The 19,983-nt window shown below is 40.5% G+C and overlaps 1 protein-coding gene across 7 annotated transcripts in view; it reads left to right on the top strand.

Annotated features, from left to right (window-relative positions):
- The first annotated feature begins 3,721 nt into the window (after nt 1-3,721).
- Nucleotides 3,722-19,983, top strand: part of sbf1 (SET binding factor 1) — a 49,249-nt gene continuing 32,987 nt past the window's right edge. For 6 of the 7 annotated variants that reach the window (XM_026362127.1, XM_026362130.1, XM_026362128.1 and 3 more), the window contains exon 1: nt 3,723-3,948. In XM_026362127.1, coding sequence (XP_026217912.1) covers nt 3,894-3,948 — 55 coding nt within the window. In that variant the 5' untranslated portion in view covers nt 3,723-3,893. Of the gene's footprint in view, nt 3,949-19,983 lie in introns of all 7 variants that reach the window. The other variant, XM_026362131.1, reaches the window with a different exon arrangement.

Genomic DNA, 19,983 nt, shown 5'->3' on the forward strand with positions numbered 1-19,983 from the left:
ATATTTAGTGATGACTTGACTCTGAATTCCAGCATACTATTTGTGAAACATGGTCGTGGCAGTATCATGATTTGGGCCTGCTTTGCTGGCCCTGGACCAGGACAAGTCGCCATTGTTGATGAAGCTATAAATCCTGAGTTGTACATGCAGAATTTTACTAAATTGCTGGAATTCCACTTTAAATGTCATTTACTCGGATTCCAGTTAAATTTACAATGCAATAGATTACCTTTGTGTCACAGAAGACAATACAAATACCTGACAGTTACATGGTTTTTGGTTAGTTTCTTTCTTTTTTACCAGTAGTCATTGTCCTTTGGTGTACATAGCTACATTACTATTTACTAACTCAGTCAGTCAGTTTGCCACATTGCCTTAAAGGGACTCCAATTACAGCACCGACCACACGACACAACCCAACTACCTGCATAAGATTAATAAGTGTAGCAGCAGTATGTAGTAAAATGATTTCCGTCTCTCTAGAGCCATACATTGAACTCTGCTTTGGGGAACCAATGCAAAACGTGCTCAATGAAGCATTTGCAGGCGCTATGCTTCACCTGAGCTGAAGGGAAATCAACTATTGGATTAGCCCAGTGATGAGCAATGATGTGCAAGGGGCCTTCAAACCACTTCCTGTCTGCTGGTTAGTCTACAGGAAGTCACGTGGCCGTTGCTTCCTGCAGAGAAAAGCTTCGTGCTCTGATTAGGCTGCATGTGTAAACTACAGAGAATCAGTAATGGGACAGGTGCCTCACTTGCTTGCCTGTTCTTTATTCCTAGAAATAAAAGATGACAAAAGAAATTTTAAAAAAGCATGCTATGACAACAGAATACTATCTAATACTAATACTAAAACAGCAATGATGCAATACATATGAATTCAATAACAGGCTGTTCCAATTGATGTAGGATGTTTTACTTGCTACAGTTGTACAGAATCTAAAACTGCATCAATTATCAACTTAATCAAGGAATAGTTTAGCTTAGTTAAACCTAAGATCAAACCTGAAACACGTGGATGAGCATGATACAGGCTCTTTCTTTATTTAGTACAAAGCCAACATGTTACAATGACTAGTTGTGGTTTGATGAGGTGTTATTCATTTGTCAGTATCTAATTTGGGCACAACAGCTTCCTGAGGTACTTGTTGCAGCGAGGTTGCCGAGCAACCAGCAAAATTAGGAAATTTATTTCATATTTTGTGCATTGGTGTGTTTTCCCTACAGGGCGGCGAGGGTTCGAAGGGTTTTGCCAAACAAACCGGCTACGCAATTCCCAACAAGCCCTGTCCGAGTTGTTCAGTTCTTCAAACTGAAATTGTGAAATGGATTTATAAATACATAACAAAACAATTTCTAAGAATGCCAGAACATTTTCAAACATCTGTAACATCTTTTCTTAGACATGGGGTTATTAAAGCCATGGACCAACCATGCTGTATTGGTTTCTGGATCGTGTCGTATCTAAAATTTTCTTGAGTAATTTACTTGTGTGTGTGTTTTAGCTGCACAAAATTGACTCATCTACTGGACTCCTCTTATCTATTCTGCCAGTCTCTCTCGCAACTTGTCGAGGTAGTGGTTCAAACTTAGGTGCAGTTCAGTACCACAGCAGTGACCTCAGTGTGAATTCTTGAAAACTGTATTCACAAAATTTGTCCCGACACACACATCGTGTTCGCAGGAAAGCAGAGCAGTGGTTGGTTGATAGCTGGGTGAGAAAAGTGGGAGTGTGGGTAAAAACAATGCTCTTGTGTGACATTTAATGCTCGGGATTGTTTTCAACCAGAGCGATAAGCACTTTGGGTCAAAGGTCACAGCGCAGGAAGTGTTTGAATTCTCTGGAGGATGTTGCAGTCCTGACAGCCAAGGACAGGCCACATGGATGTGGGCCCTCAGGTTCTTCCTCACAATCAAACTGACATTACAACACAGCATGCTGTGGTTTTCTGTGGCTTAGCATAGCATAATTCAACCTGCTCCACAGCCAAATGTTTGTTAGAAACATTTTATGATAAGCATCTCTATTTCTCTCACCAAAGACATGTGCTTGCTACTAAAGGCTGCAACCAGAATGATGATTGTCAGCTGGGTAAATATATGAGATAAAAGAGACTTTGGAAAAATGGTTTGGCAACAGATTGATGCTGCACAAGCCGATTGGTCAAATCTATCTCACTGACATGTTTCTTGAAGCTAAAATAATAATGATTCTGTCGTGGTTTAGAAAGGAAGTGGAACTTTAGCTTCGCAACTTCTGGCCCATTTTCCAAATGTGCCGCCCTTCTTCTAAAAACCCAACTCTATCTACTCTATTGATGGCTGAACTATTCCTTTAGACGCCCACATGATTCCAACTTATCAAAAATTAATTTCCAACCAAAACCCAAGACTTGAGTTGCCTGATCAACAGTAGAAGTGCAGCTTTTCTGCCCTGGCAATAATACAGCGTGTTTCAGCTGAACTTTTACAGGCTTAAATGAACCTAACCACTTCCTTTTCTGATGCACATTCAAAACACATGCGCAAATGACAAATTAATTATGACTGAGCTACTGCCTTACTATTTGGGGCGTTCGTTTGTTCGAACACTTAGGTTGAGAAGAAGATCTTTGCAGCCAGTGTGGAGAAATTGAATTACTGAAGCAACATCTAACTCTGTGCATGCTTTAATAATTTAGAAATGAGCAATACAGCACTAACCAACACTTTAATTATTATTTACATACAGCTTGTTATACTAAAGCTCTTTTAAACTTCAGTGTGACGCCTTTTGGCCCATTTTCCAAATGTACCACTATTCTTCTAGTGTTAGGCCAAGTCTTGCCAGACCAGTAATAAGTTTCTAGACCTGCTCCTGCTTATATGACAATCTATTGCCAATTGGTTTTCTAGCCTTTTCTACATAATACACATCTCCCTAGCAATGTTAGTACTTTTTAGTACAATACTGGATTGACCCCACAGTAAAAAGGTCAAACTGAGTGTGAATGTGAATTCAACAGGTTTCAGGAGTTGGGGAAGATTGGAAATCTGTTACAGCCACAGTCCACAGTTTGACTTCTGGCCTGGGGGGGCTCTTGTAGCATGTCATACACCTCACACTACCCACGTTTTCTTAGTTAAACGAATTAAACCAAAACGATTCACTTTACTATCACATAAATTAAGAAAAACTGCAAAATCTGACAAAGACAACGGAATGGATAGCATTGACACGGTCAAGCTTGAGAAATAACAATCAATCTAATAGAAGAATTGTCCCTAATTAACTTTCTGTCCAATTTAATTTTCTCTGTCCTTTTTGTTTGGTTAAAACTTTTTGACAAACGTATTCATTGATTATACTTAAACATGGACTAAGCTATTACCTGTGTGGAATAATAAGAATTAATATTCTTTTCTAATCTATAACAGGATTGGGTTTATCTCATGACAATCTGAGGTATAAAAGCTATTCTGGTCCCCCAAAGGAACAGGCCTTTGCTCTTGCATCCGCCATTCAAATGATGCAACAGGATTTTTGTGGGTAGTTTTCAGTTTCGAGCTACTGAAACCGTCGCCACCTTTCACCCCTCAAGCGACGGCATGGTTAAAACTTCTCTGGGTTTATTCTAGGTTCTGGTCAGACTTTTGGCCCCTGAGCTGGTTTGGCTCCTCATGTGGGACATTCCTGCCGAGCAGCCCCTCCCTGGAAGTCCCTCACTGCGCAGGCTCACGCCTCTCCGCTGTCAGGGCAAGGCAGGCTGACAGTATGGCGGCGGGTTACAGCTGGAAGGATGCTACCGTCTCCCGTGATGTGTCTGTCGCCGGGAGGACGTAAATGGACTACTGACTGCAAAAAGAAAAGAGGATTTAACGAAAAAGGCCTAACGCCGTGAGCTCCGAAGATGGCTAGGCTCGCCGACTACTTCGTGGTGGTCGGTTACGACCTCGACAAACGAGGTGGGTGCTTGTGTTAGCCTGCTCTGCTAGCTTTAACGGCGTTTCATTAGCTGTCGATAAACAGGAGGCGGGGAGGGAGGCGGGGACGGGCCGGCTGCCACTCACAGCTGACCGGCGCTAGGCGCTGTCAGCTTGACGTTAGCCGTCAACTTTAGGCCGGGGACCCACAGGCCTCATGGGATTAGGGTACTTAAATGCTAGCCTGTCAGCTGGTGCCCGGTATTTCTGATGGGGGACACGATTCAGTGTTCGACTTAATTACAGTGCTCAACTTCCAGTCATGTTTTATTCAGTTAAACAGGCAGCCTCGCTCTGTTGACAACAAACTTAGGCTAACTTTATTTGCTAAGAGCTAACATTAGCAAGACTCGCTCGTAGGGGGGGAGGCTGGCTGTTTGGTCGACTGTGACCTAACACAGATTTATTCATCAGTTTTATTTTCAGTTTCCTATTCCTCGGTTGTCTGTCGTTTACACATATTATTATGTCCGCTGTTTAATGAGCATTTAAAAAAATGAGACTTTGGTACAATATTGGCTATACGGCGACTTGTCAGTGATGTGGCTACAGGGTCCTCACCGGTTACTTGGGAAAGACAGACCCCGAAAATCCAGGCTGCTAATTCACGCCACGGATTTGGATTTTAAAGCGTGATTTTTAAAAAAAACTGGAAGTCGGTGCTTCTAGTCGGCGGAGCTGCCGATTGTTTTCGTCGTGTGTGTTTTGTGTGGATTAACCCAGATGGCTTTGCCCCTCCCTGAGCCCCCTCGGACCGAAGCTCAGTTCACTTGTGTTGTTGGACCGTTATCTGAGTCCCCCTCCCTTCAGCCTGAGCCTTGGCCTAGATCTTTGCAGTATAATGGCCCGTTTAATCATGAAATATTCAACCGGCCTATCAAGTGGAAGTATGCAGCGTGTAACGTGCTATAGTCTTTTATTTAAAGTGGATTTTTACCTATGATTTATTTAGTGGAAGCAAATCGTAACACGACAAGTCTTCTGTGGCTAACAGCAGGCAGAGAACAGGCTTTTATCTTGATGACGCTGGAGCAACCTACATCACATTCAGGATTGCATGAATGCATTTATAGCATCTTGTATTATTTTCTGAAGTGGTTGAATACAGGATGTTATAACGTGGACACAGCAAACTCTGCAGAAAAACTTCCTGTTCTACCCTGCCTTAGTGCAATGCAGAGCAGAACAGGCCTGTAAAAAGCATCTGGGAGCCAGACATAAAAGCCACAGTGGCTTTAATGGATCAAGACTCCAATGTCTTATAAAGTGAAACAATTAAGGGTGATGATGATTGTTGGCGTGCCTCACTGTTTACAGTAACTTTACTTAATGCATCTAGGTTGAGGCGTTTTGTAATGCTGTAGCTGCTATGAGATTACGCCCATCATTATCCTCATCTCTGTCACCCGTGGATGCACTGGCAAGCCTGCATTAACTTACACTAGTCTACATCCTCCTGCAATTAGATCAATATGCTTCTGCACAGTTAATGCTTTTGATGCTGTCTTTTGCTCCCCTAGTTTCATGGGATCCTCTGCACTTCATTATCAACCTGTAGATAGAGAGCGATTTTAGTATGTGGGCTCCTGAAAGCATGCTCACCAATTAATAATCGATATCTGTGTGTCAGTTGTAGGTGTGTGGGGTTGAAACAGGAGTCACTGTTTTTTTTTTTATTATTATTATTTATGTTTTTTGGGGGGCATTTCAATTTTTCCAGATCTGTTTCTTTGGAACTAAACGGCTATAAAGAAAACATTTGGCTAGGAATCAGTCATAAGAATACCAGGAATTCTGCAGCACAGTAGAGTTTCCTCTTGTGTCTAAATATTTCATGCATCCTGTCTAAGGGTGTACATGTGTGTGTTTTTGTGTTCATGTGCGTTAGTGCTTGCAGGTTGTCATTGTCGGTGGAATGTTCTTTGCAAGCGTAGGCAGTGACAGGTTTTTTAGGGCTGACATAATCACAGTTCATCTCTCTCTCTCTGGGCACCAAAAGAACACCTTGTAGGTGTTCAAACTGTGACTTATCTGTATGATTTAAGTTTTTATTTTTTTTAACAGTCTGCGACAGTTATGCTTGTCTGAAAGACACTAACCTGAGGGCAGAGGCTTGAATCTTCTATTCACCTTTTCTGATTGTCTCTAAGGTGTCATGTTTCTCACATTGTGTTCAACCTAGAAGATAAGTTATACCATCACTGGATCTTACTATGAGCCAAGATGGTTGCTTGTGGATTACAAAGATTCCCTAGCTTTTGGGGTGTGGTCCTCTCAGCAAGGGTCTCTTGAGAAACACTACAGCGTGTTACTGTGTTTTGACAGCAGTTCCATACAGTCCGAGGCCCAAACAGGAAACAGAAAGGAACCCGAGGGACACTTATGTTTGGTGCAAGATTCTAAATTGTCCCCCTGTGCGTGCCTGAAAACAAGGAAAGGGACTTGCTGATTTACGTACGCCTGTGTGAGGAGGCCTTCTTCAAGAGATGCATAGAAATACACAGACGCTAACATAGAGGGTCTGTTTTGGGTCCATCTGTGTGCCTCTGGCGCTGCAGTTTGAGAGTGTTGATCATTGCTGCAGCTATCCTAAACAAAACGCAAAATGTTTGTTTTCAGGCCCGAGTGACAGCTCCAGCTCCAGCACTTCCTCTGCTAGAGCCCAGCCCCTTCTTGCATTCAAGCGGGGACCATTCACAACTTGAAAGGCCTGCAAGGGCATGAAGAGGTACATGCAGGGCAAGCTGAGCCTGCATGTGGCCTGGTTGTGTTTACTAAACTCAGATTATCTTGCCACTGTCATGCAGTTACTAACAATTTGTAAGACTTAAAAGTACTACGATATTATCGTAAACAAACCAAAGCCATCCAGCAGTATGCTGCAACTGAGGGGGGCACTTTTGTAGCAGTGATTGTGGTAACAGTTGGTCGCCAGCTTGGTTAGCAGAAGAGTTTCACATATAACCTGTGGCACCAGTTTTATTGGGAGGTGGCTGGCTTCAAATTTGATTTGACTTATTCTTTTAATAGATTATTTGAAGTATAGTTTTAGATGGTTATGTCTGTGTTTCTTCAACGTTCTTGCATAGACAGCATTTAATATTCAAAATATTCATCAAAGCAGGTTATACAGGTATATACCAGGTCTCACATTAACTCTTCTTATATACCACTTTACTGTAGTGGTTCTTTCCATCCTTTAGGGTGTACGAAGCCATTGTTGGCAATGTTGGAAGTGAGTAAGCCAGACTACTTTGTTACAGCATGAGTTTTGATCAGTTATGATGTGTTAATGTGTCTTGATCTGTCAAGTGGCTTGTTTCCATAAATGTCTGTGTTATTGCATTATAAAGTGATGGAAGATTTTAACACCCTAGCCTGAAATACAGACATATTCATCTTGGAGACAAAGCAGGATACCAAATTCTAATGCTTTTTGATGTATTAATATCTTTACAGATCAGGAATTGGAGAATGACATGCAGCATGAATGTGATCTCTGCAGCTATGTCATTGTAGCAGGCTCATGGATATGCGTGGGCCAGCTACAATGGTGTGTGTTAGGATGACGCTGATTTTTGAAACTGTGTCTGAGGTCTTTCCCAGAGTCAAGCAAGAGAACACAAACTCTTCTGTGCTAGGGGTCGGGTCTGATTCAAGTACAACGTGCTTGTAGGGTTAAGGGTGGGTTTGGCCACCACGCTCTCTTTAAAAGTATTTAAGAATCGTGACATACTTTATGTACAATCGAAGTAGGGATTTTTGTTACTGTGGTAACGCTATGACTAATTTATGTCATGGTCGGAGTTGCAAACTATTTCTATGAACGTAAGCGATGGAAACAGAACCTCTCATATTGAAACTAGATGAAGAAGTAAGGGAGTGAGCATGAGGAGAGAGGAGTGTGTGTGATGCTGCCAGCAGTGCCTGCCTGTGGCCAGCCACTTCATCCATCGCCTCAGAGCAGGGCCACAGTCTTTCAGACCCTCCAGAAATAGCCCTCACAATCTGCCTTTCATAGGGGGGACAGAGTGTGACACTGGGTCGTGGCGGTGCACTGATGCTTGTGTTTGTGTGCTGGCGTGAGCTGCTCTCCTGCCCGCCACTCAAATGACTGCCTCTGGGTTTGTGGCAGCCTCTGTGTGTTTCCTGTGTTACCACAGCAACGTTTATTACCAAGTTGAGGAAGTCATTTTAGCGTTGGCATCTCATAAAGGCAGATAAACCCACATTAGCTCTATTAAGGCATTTGCACTGAATCCATTTGATGAAGCCATCATATCACTGTTGCATTGCACTGATCCGAGTGCATGTGTCTCTGTTACAGCAGCCTGCTGTGCTGAATGCTTGTTATTCATGAGGGAGCTGATGGCCCCAGGGCCCCAGAGCTGCCCTCATTCCCTCATTCCTGCTAGACAGATATAGAGGAGAGGGTGTGTGTGCATGATGGGGGTAGGGGTGTACATATTTGCTCCAACACACATGCTTTTTAAAAATTTTCTTTCTTTCTTGCATATAGACTATCTCTGTCGGCACATCCATCTTCTTCAGATACTCTCTAGGCAACCTGTAAGACAAGGCTGTGTTGGGCAACTTTGTGTGCATGTCTGTACCCTAGGGGCGCAACATAGGGCTTGGTGTTTTGCCATAGATTTAAATTGAGACAAACACAGTTCAAGTGCATGGGGCCATTTTAAATACAGACATAGCTTTAACACACTGAATATAGATACTGACAACACAAAATGAAAGTTAAATAAAGGATCAGACAGCAAAGATATTCATGTAAACATGTTATCGTGTATATTGGTCTGGGGGTATCAGGGATGCCTTCCTCTTTTGATGCTGCTTTCAAGGTTTCCCTGGAATTCAGAGAATTCCTCAGTCTCCTCTCCGGACAAAGGCTGAATCAATGCTGCTCAATCTCAGACTGCTGGTTCTCAAGGGGGCACTCGTTCAGATCCCTAGGCGGCGATTCCAACATGTCTGCAACTGTTTTGGTTGGACTATAGCAGAGTTGTTAGGAATAGTAGAGTTGTATGAGGCTGGTTGGCTCGTGTGGTGACCGCATCACTGCAGCACGCTGTTTGAGGATCGAGCTTTAGACTGTATGTGGACCCAACAAACATCTGCTCATGTTATATTATTCTCATTACTTTTAGATACAACTTTTAATGTATACTTTGTGCAAAATTATATTTAAAATAAAGTTACTGGATGTTTTTGTTCTCTTGTTTTCTTCACAGTGCATCTTAGAAATCTTGCTGATGCAAAGAAAGACACGAAAGACCCACACTGAGGCCAACATTTCAGTGTAATTTTAATATTAACAGTAGACACAGCTTTGACGGTCACTTTCCACTAATTCTTTACCTGATGGCAAAATAAATGCATCCGTAATACAGATTGGAGAAGATGAAGCCTTGTCTTTTATTAACATGGCATCTGGCTCAAATCTGTCTTACAGAAAAAATTGAATTAAAAAAATTGATCTGCCTCCCAGGCACCCAATGTGCTCAATCTAATCCTATATCTAGTCTCTGATTGGTTTGAATATGTAGATAAAAGCACTGTTATTGATCCAGCCTTGTTGTGATGTCTATTCTGCTGTACTGTATATGTGGCACATCTTCGCTGCTGTGTTTTTTTTTTAAGGTTATTTTGATTATTGTTATAACCCAGGCTTTGAGCTAGTTTAATTCTCTTGGTTGTCTATGCGTAGCCTGATGAAAGCTTTTTTTCATGTGACTGACATACTCAGCACTTAACCCAGCACAGTAACAACATTTTTTACTTTGTTTTACAGTTCTTGACATTTAGACAGTCGAGTCAATTTTGCTGGTCTAGAACCAAGAACTGTCTATGTCAGGGGTTAGGAGTATGACCACTAAGACCAAATAAAACTGATAAAAATCTGTGTATCGTTTATTAGATTTGCTTAACTGCTGTGTGATTGATAAAAGCAAAGTAGTTGCAAGTTAGCAGCAGAGCTGTCAACTGCATCATTTTATACATAATGCCCTTGCTCACTCCACTAGGGGGGAGATAGATCGTCTATGAGTGCTAGCAGAATTTTTTCTTTGTGGACTTCAGCAATGGTAACACTTGAAGAGATGATGCTTAGACCAAGGCAGCAAAAATGGCAATGAAAACATAAAAGCGCAGATATCTAGATGCAGGTACTTACATACAAGCTCAATAAAACTTTGAGCTTGAACGTTCTGTTGTTGTTGTTGTGGTGATTCAAAGGTGCTGTAGAGTTGATTTGATACTGCTCCACGGGATTTCATCTCGCGTACACGGACACACAACCAATGCTTCAAATCAACGCAGGATACGAGAACTCATAATAAAAAGCAAGCATATCCCCATTCTTAGACTGACAAAGGCTTTAACAGCAAATTGAATAATAGCAACACTAATGACGAGCAGCACAAATGTGTTGCACCAGTTTAATAGCGAAGCTGGAGTAAACTGAATGGCCGTAGCGCCTCACTATGAAATAAAATGTATATATTGGGCTGTCATGTTAGGAATCATAAGGTAATAACTCAAACAATTAATTAAGGTTTAAGTTTTAAAATCGACCCAGGTGTGAAATTAAAAGAATTTGACAACTGGGTCACAGTGACAAAATATCAGTTCAAATGAAGCTATTGTTTTATTTTTGAAAGTAGGTTGAACGTCACGTCTACAAAGTATGCCACTAGGTTAAAAAGTCACTACACGGAAATACGATCCAAGTTTTAAATTTTGAAAACCCACAGTCATTGCTATGTATAAAGCCAATGTTGCCAACAACCACAAACAGGGGTTAATTATATGTGTCACATTTGACTCCCTGCATGTTGATAACCAGAAATCTAAAAGGAATTACTCTGGAGATTCAGATCAGCCTGAAAAAGTCGGTTGGCAACAGATTCCTTATTGTCTGCTACCATTGTTTTACAGTCAGTGTGTCTGGTTCCTGTTCTCTTATGAGGCATGCACAAGTCTCTGTCCTGGCTAAGATATTGTTTCCGGCCCATATGTGTGGGTGATCAATTCTGTTATAGTATAACATATTTTCGGGGATTCATTTGGAGCTATGGCTATCTGACATGAGAATATAGCAAAGCTGATAGAAGATGAGATGATTAGTAGGATGGAGTGTGTTACTGAGTGAAGACAAAGGTCTGTGAGCCAAAACACAAGTTGTGTTTAAGTGCATTAGCCCACAGAAATAATGTTTCCTGTTGCATTTCTCTTGTTTGCATCTTGTTCTTGAGAAACAGCTTGCATTAACCTGTGTTTCACCGTGTCTGTGGTGAATAAACATATTTATCAACACATTAACAAAACTGTTGCTGTTGGCCTCTTAATTCTCTAATTTCTTCACTTTTAATGAACTCTCATAAGAGTTATGTGTGTGTCACAAGGATGTCCAAATAATGACATTATGACTTATGTAATTTATTTATTTAATATTGCACTCAGCATTCTAGTATTCACTTTAAGCTCCTTTACAGCCAGAAGATGTGACATTGTCCATGATGGCATCATGTCAGTATGCAGACCATGTGCCTTTCTCATCATGTGATCGTCATGCCCTGATGAGTGCTAGATACTTCCCTCCATTTCTGTCACTGTCATCTCATCACTCTTGGATGTCACATCAGCCTCAGAAGCCGAAGTTAACTTATAAACTTTATTCCTGACGTTTGGTGACCTTTTTTCTTGACACATAGTGTGAAACTACAACACTTTTTATTTAGAAAAATAGCCCCTAACTGGGAGTGTCGCTTTGCTGAAGTACAGGAACTTTGTGAAATTGATTGCAGGGCTGACTGTTACACTGTGGTTTCTTTAACCTTTATATCACTTCAGCCATAAAACAGGGAAGTACTTAAGCACCCATATTAGGATGATGGGTTAACATTTTGCATTGTTTGTTAAAGTACACCAGGCTTTGTTGTCAGTTTCCTGATTCAGTTTTAAAAAGAAAGAGAAAGCTGAGCGAGCTGATGGATTAATGGAGAGAGAAGAAAAGACTTTAGCAAGACAAAGCCAGTGAATTTCTGACTGTTTCATGGTGGCTATATTCAGCAGATAATTTATAGTGAGCGAGGCATTGTGGGATTTCAATTTCATTTTTCTCCTCTGATTTTCTCCTTCTCATTCACATGTATCTCAAACATCAGCGCTGTATGCAGCAAATCCTGCTTTTCAAACACAGCTCATTTTTAAATTCTTGCCAGGTCTAATTTGCATCCTCTGTCTGGTGTCACATGGTGGATAGGTGAATGGGAAAGAACAACCACTTTTAGGAAAATTCTTAGTTTTGCAGATGGTGAGTTCACAGCTAACATGTTAGATAAGCGGGAACTAGCTAGTGGTAGCTGTTCACAATAATTGCACCCGTTTTGACAGATGCAAACTAGTGCTCGTGCTAGTGCTAGTTCAGAGCTGGTTCAATTTGCAAACTTTAGTTTATAGAATGTAAGATAATAATGTTAATGTGATAATAATGCCTTTGTTAGCCATAGCCTTTAGCTATGTACCGACCATCAACTATGCTTTTACATGTACATTTACATATAGTTATTTGGCGCTTGACGCTATCCAAAGTGGAAAGAGTTATCCAAAGAGTTGTTGCCAGTTTTTGTGGTGGAGAGCTGGTTCTTTGGCGTGGGATGCTCCAAACCAGCCCTCTTCCTAGCTTGGTGGGAAAGGGGTACCAAATAGCTCAGTGCTGTGCAGTCTATACAATTTTATTCAATAAAGCATTATTGAAGAGGGGAACAAAGGTCTCAAAGCTGTTGCTAACTCACAGTTTGCTCTGTTGCTGGTAAAGCAATAAACTCACACTGTTCATTTAGAGAATGCATTTGTACCATCAACTCCTGTCTCCTAAGTTTCTACAAGCCTTGCCTCTTTCTTAGGTCAGTTCATCCTCAGACAGAGAAAGTTAAATAAAGGCTGATGCTGGCACAGGGCTAATAAACTACAATTGCTTCCTGTATTTTGGACTTGTCTGCTCTTGGCTACCTCTTAAAGGCTAAAGTGAATCCACTTGTTGCTTGTAGATTGCTGCTGATTCTTTTGTGGATGGTTGGCTAAAGCTCTGTATTAGCACATGTTATTGAAGGTACTTATCCAGCACATGGCTAAATTAACATTATTATTTTCATACATGACACAATTACAATTCAAAATTCCCAGCATCTTTCAGTCTTACCTACAGTGGACTTTGTCAGGGCAGTGAAATATGGTGCAAACCAATGTACTGATATGCTGTTTATGACCAGGATATGAATGTTTGCGTTCAGTCGTAGATGAATCCTGAATGTACTTTGTTCAGAAAGCCTGCTCAGAGTGACTGGAAAGCAGATGACCTGCATTGTGTGAGTAGTGGCAGCTTTCCCCATTCATTCCCAGTCTGTTTGTTCACTCACCAACCAAAGCTGCAGAGGCAGAATGAGAATAAAAAAAAAACTCTTATTTATCATCTGTCTGCGATATTTCAGTGGGAGCTAGATCTGAAGTAACCAACCGTCCGAAACTAAAACTCTTTTGGTCACTCTGGCTGTTTCTCTCTCTGAGGCCATTTCCTCTCCTGGAAAGCTTTTCCTTTTTTTGGGGGGGATGTTGTAGAGGAGGTGGCGTTAGCTTTGCAGGAAGGACGTGACTTTACTGAAGAGCTTTTGCACAAAGAAAATGTCCTACATTGTCTCGAGGTGGTGGTTGCCAGATGGTGTTTCGTTTTCACCCTCTGTTCAGATCCAAAATGGCAGCCACTTTTAAATACGTATTTGCTCATTTATTTATGTAGGAACACCATGATTGCCATCATCTGACACCAAATTTACACAGCTCCAAATGTCAAATGTTGCCTATTGATGAGCTGCTCTGTGGAGAGGTGACATAAAGCCATGTTCTGGTTTCTCTTGATCCAGTATGGGTCTGTAACTGCAGAGCTGCTTTTAATCAAGAGAGTGACTCACACTGCATCATATTACTCAACAGGACTGTCCTGTGTGTGTGTGTGTGTGTGTGTGTGTGTGTGTGTGTGTGTGTGTGTGTGTGTGTGTGTGTGTGTGTCTGTGTCTGTGTGTGTGTGTCTGTGTGTGTGTCTGTGTGTGTGTGTGTGTGTCTGTGTGTGTCTGTGTGTGTCAGAAGGTGCATGAAGCATTGTGTATTAATGTGTTAAATGAATGTGTGTAATAAAAGCCTGGGTGGGCAGCAGAAAGAAGGCTTTCAGGGGGTGTGGTGTGGAGCATGAATATTATGATGTCATAGTTTTGTATGTTTTCACCCAGTAGCCTTAGCACATTGTGATTATGTTTAAAGATGTTCATGGGTCCTAATGGAGGCGGTTTAAGTAATTAACCTTTAAAATAATAAATAAGATTTAGTTATGTTAATAAAAAGTGGACCTCCAACAACAACACACGTGCAATAGTGAGCCTGCTCCAGGACACACATTTAGCACAATCTTGCACACAAACATGAAAACACACAAGTCTCAGAGCTCTTTTGTCCCAACTGCTGCCGTTGCTGTGGAAACGACCTGATGTCGCGTCACTGTGGTTTGAAAGCCTGCGAACGAGAAGCTGCGGCCTGGTTCAGCACCAAGCGCACGAAACACACACACACACACACACACACACACACACACACACACACACACACACACACACACACACACACACAGATGTGCACACTGAGCTACACACTCATTACAACTCTGACGGCCATCATCAGTCGTTGATCACATGACCACTCTGTCTCACCTCTGTCCTGTATCAGAGAGCATTGCTGCACTAATTTGTGTAGGGAGTTATTGCCAGCTCTGTTACACACTGACACGCAGCCACTACTTATAGCCACCCACACTTCCTCTCTTGCTCCGGCCTTTTCATGGTCTTTACCTTGCTGTTCCTCAGTTTGTTTCTTCTCTCCTATATTTGACTTATCTTGCATTATATTATTTCTGAGAAGTAGGCTGTGAGCCTCTTGCTTACTAGGTTGCTCTCCTGCCTGAGGCTCTCGTGGTAACTTTGGTATCATGTTTAGTTTTTTTTTCTTTTTCTCAGGTGATATGCCAGCAGTCAGAGTCAGGACATGCTGCTTAATGACTGGATTAAATTAGTTTATTCATTATGTAGTATAAGCATTTTAGCTGCTGTTTTTCTTCAAGTTAAAACAAAATCAAATGATGCTTAAATATTGGCATCATTGCATATCTGGGCATTTATTACAGGCCCATTGTTTATTATCTGTAAATAAAATCGATCAAATCCTGATTGTTTTTCTTGCTTTCACTCTGTTGCTGTAAATCCTAACCTTGGGGTCTGTACTTCTCTCTCTCTCTCTCCTCTGACAATTCCCCTCTCTGCTCTCTGTGTAAATTAGCGACGGGCAGGGTGAGCTTGTTACAGAAACGCACAGATTGGAGTAGAGCACAGAGAAAGTTGTATTTTAGTGGAGTTGACCTTGCTTGTTAACCTTACTTGAAACATATGCTCCTCTTCATCTATCTCTAGAGCACTGTTTGTGCATGTATGCACATACTTTAGGTAAATTGTATTATTACTGGAACTATTATCATATTGCCATTTATAATGTACCACAAAACGCACTAGTTAGTCTAGACCTAATGTGGGTCAAAAACAAAAATAAAATGTGTTTGGTTAATCCTAATAAAAACATTAGAAAATAAGTATTTCTGAATTGGATAATGACAATTAGGTTATACTATTCACTAGCTTATAAAATAATTAGTGCAGAATTTCCCACATTCTAACCAAGAACAGATTAGAGCAGAAGAGAATCCAGAGACAATCAAGGCATTGTCCAGAAATATGTACTGATGCAACATCATAGCTGTAAGGAAAGGTCTGACAAGGAAACTACTAGCCTTCCAGTCATTAACCTGCCTTTGTTACAAAACAGATCTGATAGCTGGATGTCCTCTTGTTTCACATAGACATAGTTAGAAACTAGCCAATTCTGTAATTTAATTACAAACTCCACTTTTGTATTTGACAAACAACTGATCTTTGCTTAAATGTTGTGTAGTCTTAATACAGTAACAGTAGTTTATGTTCTTTGTGAAGCTTCTCAGTTTAGGCTAACTGTATTTGGTGATTTAGCATACTTGTTATTTAAAAAAGGAAAAATAACATCAGAGCAGCAAGATTGTGAAGGTGGATAACAGGAAGGCAATGATAATGGATACAAAAAGCTTAAACTAATGCATTGATGAAAATGTCCAGGCTGAACTATTGTATATAAAAACAAATTGACTTTGTTTTTTTGCAAAAAGAAACAGGAGGCCTGATTTGGCTGTCAATGGTTAGTGCTTAAAGAGAGGCCAGCAGCAGACGAAAAGTCCGTCGTCACTGGTCTGGTTACCCAGCACTGTAGGAGCTCAATGCACTGATTGTGACTTGTTGACTGCGTTGCTCATGCTGCGAAGACACAGCTGGTGTTACACTACTTCCAATTCACGAGGGGGACAAAATATCTTAAACATGAGGCAATACAGTGCAGGAGCCTCGCAGCAGTTGTCAGTTTGGCATTTAGGTGTTTTATTATGTCAAAGGTGTTAAATCAGGTCGGTTTGAGGCTGTAGTTAGTAGTAGTAGTGCTTTCAGTCAGTGTAACTTGCAACAACTGTTTTTCGTGTTGTTACTTTACCCCTGTTTGAAATGACAGGATGAGAGTAAAAGTGAGGTATGAATGGTGGTTGTGTGAGATTTTATGAGGCAACAGACCTGCAGCAAGTCTCAGCAAGTTGATGACATGCGTCAATTGGTTATGTAGGAGAATAAGGGATCCCTGCAGTTCAGTTCATGGTTGAATCCTCAGTCTGAGATTCAAGGATATACATCAAAGGTGGAAATTACCTGAATCAACAGAATGCAAAGCTAATCATAATTGTCAGGCTGTCGGGCACATTCTGTAAGGAAAAACTGACAAGGAAACTAATATCATTCCAGTCACCTGCTATTGTTACATAATTGGCCTGGCAGACTGATAGTGAATATTTGGAAACCATTGTCCTATATTATCAGCAGCTCTGTTATGCAGTCATGCCTGCATGCTCAATACTTCCTAAACAGCAGCGCTCTTTGTGAGTTGTAGTGGTTCTGCAAATCCATGGTTTGATTCATTTAGGATGACCTATTTATACTTACTCTACCTTTGCCTTCTACCTTGTACCCTTGTAAGTCGCTTTGGATAAAAGCGTATGCCAAATAACTAAATATAAATGTAAAATGTAAATAATTATTAAGCCACAATTTGGTTTATACCTTGGTTTTTGTTTGGATTGTTTTATTAAATTGCAACCGATTTGCAACACTAAATGCTATTGGGTTCTGATGACCCGTACTGTCCCTGAATGCACATCTCAATGACTCAATGAATAATGTAAATAACGAAAATAAGTTGAATTGTGTGCAATGCATTACAATGTTACCATTCATGCCAAATTAGTACAGCTCCCAGGCATGCCGAAAATGTGTTATCTATCCCAAAAGCCACAACAATGTCATCAGAAATGTGTGATTCTTTAAACAGGCACATAATATAGCATATTATAACATATTACCCTAATAGACCTTTTGAAAATAAATAATAAATACATAAAAAATGTATAGATTACAAAACAGACAAAATAACGTTAGCTGCCGCCCAAGTCATTTAGCAGATTATGCTAAGCTCCAGCAGCAATCCAGAAAGTCTTACTTTGTTAATACCAGCTGGAATCTGGATAGCAAAAATACAACAGTTAATGTGCGACACATACCATACCTAAAGAAGGAGAGAACTTGTAAGACTAGTGACTACTTCAGCAGGTGTTTGGTGAATGGTTACTTTGACGCTAGCGTTAATTACCAAATGAGTAAGATTATACTAAATAGTAGGTCATTGTAGTTAAAAATAAGTACAAGAAATTTCTCTGCAAGTTGTTACAATAAAGGAAACAGGTTAGATTCCTCATTTAAATCATCAGCAGACAAAGTGATTAGTAGGAAATTCAATAGACTTAATGTTAAAGTAGTAGTCTTTCTCCTGTCACATTAACCAGGTAATCAGGATACACAAAAAGAAAACATTCACAGGTAAAGCTATCTGCCTTTGAAGACTAGCTGAGTTTTTGTGTTGAACTGTCTAAAAAGAACTATCAGATGTATAAGAGGAAGTGTTGAGCAAAGATATAACATTTGTGCCTACAAAAAGCTGATCCTTCTCAGACAACTGAAGAACTTGTTTTGTGCAAATTAATTGATGCAGCTAGTTTCTGGAGGAGGAAAAGTTCAAAGTCCTATGACCCTTCAACTCAGCAGAATGTCTGCAGTTTAGCTCTGATAGTGAAGTACAGAAACTTAGGAAAAAAAGAGAAATTAGTCATGATTGTCTGTGATTAAAGCACTAAACATCAAATGAAAAGCCCACATTTAAAATATAAGAAGCTAGTCTCTAAGCTTTATGTTTTGAGATGTTGCATTTGTTAAAATCCAACCTCCTTAGAAGAGTAGCTTGCCTCGCCGTTGTGTATGTGGTGGCTGCTTTGCACAGAGCCTGTTGGAGACGTGCCATTTAGGATTATCTAACTGGATCTGACTGGAAATTAGTGGGTGGGAATTTCATTTTACTTTATAACACCTGCCGGCAGAAGAAACATGCAGAAACAGAAAAAAGAGCATGTGATGCAACGGTTGCAAGGAAGTGCAGAATCATGCTGGTCTTGCACATATTTGGGAAAATACAATTCAAGATCGATGATTTTCAGACTTAAATTTGCAAGCTGTCGCCTGGCATTGCTGGCACTGTGACCGTCCACATCAAGCCGACTTGATTCCAAATTGCATGGATATATGAATGTAATCTTATTTAGTGTTGTAACACTGAATAAAGTTATGTGATACATTATCATTGTCTGATATCTTCAGGTATCTGAATCTACTTCAAACAGCTGACTGGTCACTTTCTAAATGCGATCTTTAGCAATTCAGCATGTTTGGGTGGGAATATTGCGGCCTGGGATGTTGCAGAATCCTCTACAAACAATTAAGCAGTATTTGTTTAATCATTTTCATCATTAGCTTTTTTTTCATTTCATTATCAGTAGTCATGCATTTGTTGTACACCTGTTGTTGGTGTTGTCACACTTGTCCACCCATACTGATATGGGTGTACTCAAATCATGTACTCAAATTCAAAGTTAATGTAATCTTCCAGGAACCCTCCAGGTTTTTATCATGAATGATTATATTTTAAACATTAAATTCCTGCCTTATTTTGTGCCACTGTAAATATTTGATTTTTGAGGCAGATACTAAAATTAGTCTTTGGTGGTTAAAAAAACACATCTGAACAGTACATTAGGCAATAGTGATTTGTGTGATAAACCCTTGTCATACACAAACAATCCTTATACAGATTCCTTGATTTTTATTTCAAATGGTGACCAAGATATGTACTGTGCAAGACTTTTTTTTTAGTTGAACAATTATTTTCTTTTTACTTATGGGCTGACATTTACACCACATCACACTAATAAATTCTGTAATCATATTAGCACATTAATTGACTGGAGGGACGCTCATTGGCAGGCCTTGGAGATCCAGTGAGTTTAGCACTGCTGTGTATGTGACGATACCCACCTCATTAAGAGATGTAAACAGAAACACACGGCTGGTCCCATGCCATGCAGTTTAGAAGCATTTATGCAGATTTCATTAGAACTTGAAGTCAAGCCTTCTGTGGATGGTAGAGAATTGCTCAGCTGACAAACAGCAGATCACTCCAGTGACACGCAGCACTATTTATGCAAGAGCTGGAAAAAAATAATTTAATAATAGTTTGATCCAAACAGTCTGAATTGCCAAAGACACATTCTGGCTGCAGCAACCAATCTCATAAAGTTCAGAAGCCCAGATATGAATAGTTTCATACCTGTATCAAACCAGACTTAGATGGATATGTATGCTGATCAGCCGCCATGTTTGGACTGTGGTGGACAGG

This window comes from Anabas testudineus, chromosome 23 (genome assembly GCF_900324465.2).
Source record: "Anabas testudineus chromosome 23, fAnaTes1.2, whole genome shotgun sequence".
Lineage (NCBI taxonomy): Eukaryota > Metazoa > Chordata > Actinopteri > Anabantiformes > Anabantidae > Anabas > Anabas testudineus.